This window comes from Chrysoperla carnea, chromosome 3 (assembly GCF_905475395.1).
Source record: "Chrysoperla carnea chromosome 3, inChrCarn1.1, whole genome shotgun sequence".
Taxonomy (NCBI): domain Eukaryota; kingdom Metazoa; phylum Arthropoda; class Insecta; order Neuroptera; family Chrysopidae; genus Chrysoperla; species Chrysoperla carnea.
The window spans coordinates 28,444,194-28,452,885 of NC_058339.1; the positions used below are offsets into that span (position 1 = coordinate 28,444,194).

Below are 8,692 nucleotides of genomic sequence, written 5' to 3' on the forward strand. Positions count from 1 at the left end.
TGCATTAAATTTGTTTACCTTAATTAATTTATTGGCTCCCCAATTTATTTGATTAAACAATTTCAAGTCGATCAATGTTAAAATTATTTCATGCAAATATTTATGTATAAATTATTTAATAAAAACCAAATCTACACAAAATATTGTAAAATCATATTTTTATACAATTTTTTAACGTAAAATGCACTACAGTGTATGTTGTCTATATTGTAACTAAATCGTTTAGGTAAAAAAATATGTTTGGTATCACGGAGTTACTCATTTAACTTGATTATATCTCGAACATATGGTATGTGATTGTAGATAAAAATTCAAATTGTACCACGTAGATAAAATTTTTTTTTGTATTTGTTTTAGTACTTTATTGAAAATGATTTTATTTAAAAAATATAATAAATAAAGAAGTGAAGAATGCCTTTTGGTGATGCGAAATATGAAGTGGTTGCTGGTCAGGAGCCTAACTGTGATATTATTGACTTAGATATTGAAAGAAAACGTAAAATATTAACGCCGTCTTGTTTTTGGAGTTCTTTTAAGACAACCATATTAATAATTATATATTTTATACCATCAATATCACTTACATTCTATCAACGATGGCTTTTAAAGGTTTATTATTATAAAATTTTTTTAACCTAAACATGTATCCATATATTTTTATCTATGAAGGTCTTATTTATTTTGTAAAATTGATATTGCAGCTATTCATACATTGAATTTCTCTAACAATTATTTACTTATTTTCAATTATCATAATTCAAATCAATTGTTATCCAGTCAAATTACACTTTGAAGGTTACAAAAATTCCCATAGAGCTAAAAATTGGTATGAATGTTCAGAATACTATTATAAATGAATTGTGAAAAGTCCCCATCAATCCCTCTTGTGCAAAAAATTTTATTGAGGCAGGAAGTTTGCAAAAATAGGCTTTTCGCGTTTTTCAGCAAAACGACGAGTTTCACAGTAAAAATGGTTCAGACAAAAATTATAGATGTTCCGATTCTCTACCAAAAGTGTCTCTACACCTTTTTTCATAAGTATTGCCATTTTTCATAAGTATTACCGTTATACGAGTAAAAATATGAAAACTTATTTTTGAGGAACCAACTTCTTCTTCTTGGCGCTGCCTTTTCACAGCATCAATGCTACTCTTTCGAGTATAAAATTTTTTCGACACTGCACATGCATTTTTACAGATGTTTGGTCTTTCAGATAGTCCGAAAATTCACCACCTCTTTCAATACTTACGACTAACAGTATTTTGTGGAGTATCAGACCTTTGAAACGAGGCAGGTATACCAGCATCACCACGCTGACAATTGAATGGAAGACAGATGTTACTCAGGCCATGCTACTTAATAAAAATAGAGACGGAGTTCTTGACGTTGATTTATATTCTAAAAATTTTCTTCGGTTCTATGAACCGCTATATCATGAAAATGGCAGCACTTATGAAAAAAGGTGCAGAGGCACATTTTGTAGCAAATTGAATGATCTATAATTTTTGTCTGAACTATTTTTGCTGTTCAATTCACCGTTTTGTTGAAAAACGCAAAGACTTATTTTTGCAAACTACCTCCCTCAATAAAATTTTTTGCACAAGGGGGATTGATCGGGACTTTTCACAATTCATTTATAATAGTATTCTGAACATTCATACCAATTTTTAGCTCTATGGGAGTTTTTGTAACCTTCAAAGTGTAAGTTGACTGGATAATAGTTAGATTAGCTTATTATGTGGCTACGTCTCAATTTCTATAGCAATAGAAACGTAGCGAAAGTTACTGAATGCGGTATTCGTGTTTTCTTTAACAATAATTTTTAATATAATAAGTTATACATTACCGGCATCGACAACAGAGGGTCTTCATACTCCATGAATGATTTAATAATTCTTCGGGCTAAATAGATTTGTAGTTTTTTTATAATTATTCCCCAGAACACTAAACAAAAATTTATAAATGTTTATTATCTATATAATTTTATCAATAAATTTATTGTTATTTATTTAATATATTTTGTAGGATTTCCATTATCCATTGTCGGTAGTTTTAGTCCATATGTTTGTAAAATTTGTATTGGCTGTGATAATACGAGAAATATGGGGTTGTTTAAAGCGTCAACCTCGAAAAATATTACCTTGGAGACAATTTATAAAAGGAATAGCACCCACGGGTATAGCTAGCGGTTTGGATGTTGGTTTATCTAATTGGGGTTTAGAATTTGTGACTGTGTCATTGTGAGTTATATTTATCAAAAATTATTTTCTTCATATTATTAATAAAATCATTTTCTTCATATTATCTTTTATAGATATGCAATGACCAAATCGACTACAATCATATTTATTTTGATATGTTCTATACTTTTTAAATTAGAAAAAAAGGTATGCTTATTAATACTTATTTCATTTTTCGTAAAATATCTACTTTAAAATGGAAAATTGTGGTTCGAAATGATTGTAACTTGTGAGTCTGATTAGGGACTCGAGTGCGACATCGCTACAATCGAGTTTCTAGCAAAGTGGTCTTATTGTTTTATTAATACAAAATGAGTGTCGTAACTATTTTGAAGCTCAACCTGTAGTTAACCGTTTTAACTACAGACCATCATGTAATCTATAAGTCTTTCGCACTGTGTTTCGTACGACAATTAGCTAAATTACTCCAAAAGTATTGAAGTTTATTCTCATATTAGATCAGTTAACGAGCCAACAAAGACAAGAGCAGGCGAGACTCAGATTTTACTAAATATAAATTTATTTCTTATTTTCAGTCATGGTCATTAGCAATAATTGTAAGCATGATAGCTGCTGGTTTGCTAATGTTTACTTATAAATCAACACAATTTAATCTATTAGGATTTTGTTTACTTTTACTTGCATCGTTTGCGTCAGGCTTACGATGGACTTGTGCTCAGTTACTTATGCAAAAATCATCTGGATTAACGAATCCGGTTGATATGATATATCATGTACAACCATGGATGATTTTATCATTACTCCCGGTTGCTATTGCAGCTGAAGGTAAGGTTTTTACAATTTAATTTAATAAAATTCTTAAATGATCATTTTTAATAGTACTTTTAATTATTTTTTGGTTTTGTTTCGGACTAAGTATCAAACAGTTTGGTAAAAAAAAAAGTACTAAATATTCAAAAAGAAATTTAGATAAGTTTTTTGATATTTTGCCCTAAACAGAAATGTATCGTAATTGAAAGTAGAAAGTAATATGCATAGGCAATTTGTATAGATACATTTAAAAATTGTTTTTAGAGCATAATTCAAGTAACTCTAAGGTTCATCTTGATATGTGCATGATATTTTGTTGATAGACTTCAGTTCAATTAGTTTGATAATGGAGCTTTCAATAAATTCTGGCTGGTTGTGTGTAGCGAAAAAGAGTTCTCTCGATAGCCTTTCAAATGAGGATCGATCAGTGACAATAGACCTTGGATAAATAGCGAGTTGCTATATTCACTAGGGTATATCAAAAGCGCTCTTTTCTACAACATTTATGTTATAGATGAGGGAAATATTTTGAAAGGCGTAAAAATTAACTAGATTTTGAAAACATGATATATAAACTGGGTTGAAGCATGGAAATAAAGTTTTTCGTTATAGAACAAGAAATAGACATTTCGGACTTGAAAGTTTTAGAGACTCGTTGAATAATGGATATTAAAAATAAAAACATTTTTCCTGCAACAACTTGATAATTATCAACTTTAACTGAAAAAAAGTTAAACGTAAAAGTTTTAGTTGGCATAATTGTACACATTTTCATTTTTTATTAGACTTTTTAATATCAAAGTTGGTTTAGATAAGCTGATATTCGCGACATCCGAAAAATTTAACAGTTTTTCCCGGATACCTGGAAAATTTATTGTATGTTAATCGAAAAAATTGGACTCTCACTATAAAGTTTATAAAATATCAAATGATTGGTTTTCGTTGCTGTAAAATAATTCATACTGAGCTACAGTTCAATGACTGTAAAATTTTATTCGGAAGTCTGATCATTTAACGTTTATTAATGGGCAAATATAATATTATTTAGTAAAAACTTAAAGAAATAAGTCTAGCTATAACTTTTACATTTGTCCTTTTCGTCTCCAAATTATATAAAGTCGCAAATTTTGTTTTGGTATATCCCCACTGTACGCAAGGTTGCGGCACTATGTATAGTTTTAGCACCTAGTCAAGAATACTTAAAAATTTAGAAGACAAATTTAGCTAAAACATAAACCTGAAGTTGCAATGGTTTAATTATTTAAAATATGTTTTAAAAACAAAGCTGATATTACTAAAATTATATTTTTTTATTTGGTGGTATATCTTAACGTTAAAGAATTAAAAGATTTTAATTATACGCCAATACCGCACTAAAAAAAAGAAAGAAATTGCTAAAAATAACACCACCTCAATATTGACGAAATTAACGTGATCGGCTCAAGCTGAATACAAAATTTGAATATTAAATATAATTTACTATTATTCAATCCTCTTTTGAGAGATAATTATAATAAGAAGGAATAATATCAATTGGAATGATAGTAATCCAGAAATATTATTTTTAATTGATCTATCTACTTTTGAAAATTCTGTTGCGGTAGTAGCGTATAATAAAAAATAGAAGGACTTAACTCTGATGGCGTTATATTATATTATGGCTTTTTATTTGCACGTTTAGTTAATAAATAATAATAGAAAAAAATTGATTACACTACAAAAACGAAATTAACCAACAAACATGCATGTTTTTAGGCCAATCATTTATAACAAGTTGTTCTCTTTTTCGATACAAAGATGTGAATGTATTGTACGCAACACTAACAAAAATGTTCATTGGAGCAATAATTGCGTTTGGAATGGAGTTTAGTGAATTTTTGGTTGTAAATCATACATCCAGTTTAACACTTTCTATTGCCGGAATATTCAAAGTAATGAACCAAATTTTCATTATGCAAAAACATTTTAATTAATTTTTCTAAAAAACTAATTTTCGTTTTACAGGAAATTGTTATTGTTGTATTAGCTGTTGAATGGAACGGCGACATGATATCTGGAATTAATATTCTGGGTCTTATATTATGCCTATGTGGTATTTCTAGTCATATTATTCATAAAATTCAAACGACCTCATTACATGTTAAAGAACATAGAAAAGAAATTCATAGTTTACAATATAATAATAGTCATGATCTTAAAATGCCGTTAATTAATTCCGAACCAGAGACGGTGTCCAGTGAGGCTGATGAAGAAAGTGATTCACAAATTATATTTAATATTTTAAATAGTCGTGATAGATAACATTTATGATTTACACATTATTTTCGAAATGTTTTGTTAACATTTCTCAAAAAATTTTTATTTTTTTAACTATAGGTGTACCTTTTTTTATTTTTAAATTTTCATGAAAATGAAATATGTTATACATTTTTTTTATGATAACAAAACTAAAATCCAGTGAACTGTAATCATAGTAAAAATTGAATTGTCATTATGTTTGCACTTTTTTAGAGATTTTTGATTATTTATTAATGATTTTCAGGCACGTAAAAATTCTATTAATAAGCTTCTATTTTGAGATAATATTGATAATCATCAAATTTTGAATTAAAACAAAAATCGTAAGGTTGTGTCTTCAAAAAAATATTTATTATAAAATAATAAGATGCAATATTACGAATGTATTGTCAAACTTATCAAAATTAATTTTATAATACTATAAATGCTTATTTGGTGCAAACGAAAAAGAAACACTCCTTATTTGTCAATTTTTTGAGCATAGCAAGCATACATCGTGTTCTGTTTGAACAAGCATATATAGTCTTCTTCTGCTTTGAACAAGACCTATGTTCTACATCACATTAACATTTCGATTTGTGACTTTGAGTTTGACATATTTTTAAGCTACAACCCCAACTCAGTCCCCAATTCACATATGAGGAGCTTATCTGCAAACCGGGTTTTGTCCAAAAATTTCCAAAGTGGGGTTTTGATTGATTATTACTCTATAGGCTCGTTTACATCAGAAACAGTATTCCATTTTGTGCAAAAAAATATTTGTCCCATTAAAAACTGATGTTGAAAATGAAGGTTTTGTGCAAAGTGTGTTTTGTCCACCAGAAGAGGTAGGGTTCTAGCAATGCAAACCGTGTTTTGTCCACTCAGCCAATAGGAACTGTCCTTTTGCTCATGTGACTAACCACCTATTGGTTACTTCAGCTTCAAAATGTACCTGTTGGTCATGTAATTACGCAAGCGAAGAAGAATGATGTGAACAAACTCCTACAGAAAATGTTTGATGAAAACTGGGCTGACAAGGAACCTTTAGAAGATCTACGGCTTATGTGGTATAAGAACATTATTTTTGAAAATCCAACAGCTATTCAAGAAGCTGAAGAAGAAGAGTGTGACTGTCTGGCAGAGGAAAGGTGCGACCTTCACATATAATGAACTGTTTATGAACCCTATAACAGAACTGTGTTTACCTTTTTGATGTTGATATCAATAAACACGTTTGCATTCAAAACGAGTTTTGTCCAAGATAATTTTATTCAAACCGAGTTTTGTCCAAACATTTCCTGCAAAACGGGTTTTGTCCAAACTATAATGTTGATTTTTAACACTTTATTGTTTACTTAAAGGTAAAGTTAGTATTTAAATTGATTTAAGGAGTTAATATAAAAGAGCAGAAAAAAATTCAACAAATAATTATAAAAAGAGATAGTTGTATCAGTTTTTTCTCCCTCCTGAAAAATCCACCGAATGTGACAAAACCCGGTTTGCAGATAAGCTCCTCATATAAACAATATGATTATATAAGTAATTTATTTATTTTTTAACCATGGTACAAACTTTTGTTAACTGGTACAATTAAAAATAAGTATGTACTAATTAAAAGGATTTGGTTTGATTAACCCATCAATTAATTTGTTTTTAAAAAGCACCTAATTCGCCTTGAATTTTGTATGTATTGAAATTTAGAAATTAGTCACTGGATTTGCTATTTCGATTTTATTTCTAAGCCTTTATGTAAACTACTCCCATCGTATTCTTATTAAGATTTTTTTAAGTACAAACTTTTTCAATTTCAACATTCCAAATTTATAAATGCTCGAAAAATTGGCTCGAAAAATTTAAAATTAGTTCGATTTATAAATGTAAAAACTTCTTTTTCTATGAGAAAAGTTCTTACTTGAAAAAAAATAATTACGAAATTCACATAAACAAATTTGATATTTTAGAAATAATACCATTAAGATATGGGTTCAGAATTTCTTCAAACGAATATACAAGAAATAGTTCCATTGAAAATACAAAGAAAATAAATTTTCCCAAAAAAGATTCATTTCAAGTGTCAAATAAATACAATTAATCGTGAGTTTCAATAAACTGTCGACTTAAAAGACCATCTCTCCACTTCTAAGAAGCTCTGGTAATACATTACCTGTAATGTAGGTGCTGGAGGTATTTGAGTTTACAAAATGTGAGAACCGCCCTTTGTAAATTGATTCTTGTTCAGAAAAGCTTATAGATTATTATTCAGGAACTAGCTAGAAATCCTATGGTCCAATTTCAATTTTTTGAACCAAAAACAACTACTTACCCTAGTTTTTTGGGCCATTTAGCATCACAAAGGTCTTTTGTGATTTTTGAGGATCTTTTTTGACGGTAAATGACCCAAATGGCTGGCATTTGACTGTTTCTGTGGAAGGAAGAGATATACAAAAATTAGACCAATAGGGTTTCTGGCCAGATCCGGAATATTAATCAATAAACTTTTCTGAACAAGAATCAATTGACAAAATGCAGTCCTCATATTTTGCAAACTCAAATATCTCTAGCTATTCATTGTAAGTAAGAGTGCCTATATTTTAACATTGTAACATTGTGGCATACCTGATATCAATATCTAATTTCTTCTTGAGTTTTCTTGTGAAACTCTGTATTTTTTAATTTTAAACTGATTTCAAATTAAACATTTAATTCTTTGCCTTTTCACTGTTTGTTATAACAATAAAAAAAATCATTAACTTTAAATTTATTAGAACTAAAAATACTAAATTGGTATTTACAATATATTGATCATTAAATATTGTCAATATGTAATGAATAGTAAATCAATAGTTTATTTTTGACCTTCAATGAAATTATTTTCTTTTCACGAAAAAACAATAATTATAATAGAAACAATTTTTAATTTTTAATGAAATAGCAAATTGTAAAAAATATGTTTGATTAAAATATAAATGTTGAATCAAATTTTTTTAGTTGAATATTATTTTGAATAATTTAATTAAATTAAATAGACTAAGGTGTTTCGAAGACTTACTGATAAAATAAGCTCCTAGTGGGAACTTAAACTTCAAAATTTATAGCATAATATGAAGTGTTTTAAAACTTGAATTCAAGTACTTAATAGATTTTTAATTAATTTTGTTTAATAACTAAGTTGAATTTTAGTCATATTTTAGTAGTTAATACAAATAGTTGATTTAGCTATATTTTGTAATTAATTAAGAGCTAGTATTCATTTCATTTTTTGATCATTTAAAATTTATAAGGCGCCTTTATTGAGATAAATAGAAATGGAGCAAATTGAAATAAAGGCTTACGGTGGATGGAGGTCCATTCAGACAGAATTGGCATATAGTCAATCACAAGTTTATTGAATTCGTTTTTTA

The 8,692-nt window shown here is 28.3% G+C and overlaps 1 protein-coding gene across 1 annotated transcript; it reads left to right on the forward strand.

The window, feature by feature from the left end:
• The first annotated feature begins 155 nt into the window (after positions 1 to 155).
• On the forward strand, positions 156 to 5,388 carry LOC123295544 (solute carrier family 35 member C2). The gene is made up of 7 exons (XM_044876929.1): positions 156 to 289; positions 358 to 609; positions 2,026 to 2,240; positions 2,315 to 2,387; positions 2,777 to 3,026; positions 4,767 to 4,942; positions 5,016 to 5,388. The coding sequence occupies exons 2-7, from the start codon at positions 412 to 414 to the stop codon at positions 5,310 to 5,312; spliced, it is 1,209 nt and encodes a 402-aa protein (XP_044732864.1). The 5' UTR covers positions 156 to 289; positions 358 to 411; the 3' UTR covers positions 5,313 to 5,388.
• Positions 5,389 to 8,692: the final 3,304 nt, after the last annotated feature.

What these genes read in the sequence shown, in the direction of transcription:
- LOC123295544 (XM_044876929.1), top strand. Translation starts at nt 412, where the DNA reads ATGCCTTTTGGTGATGCGAAATATGAAGTGGTTGCTGGTCAGGAGCCT. An exon ending in ATCAACGATGGCTTTTAAAG is followed by an intron (nt 610 to 2,025) that starts GTTTATTATTAT and finishes TATATTTTGTAG; the next exon opens with GATTTCCATTATCCATTGTC. An exon ending in CTATTGCCGGAATATTCAAA is followed by an intron (nt 4,943 to 5,015) that starts GTAATGAACCAA and finishes TTCGTTTTACAG; the next exon opens with GAAATTGTTATTGTTGTATT.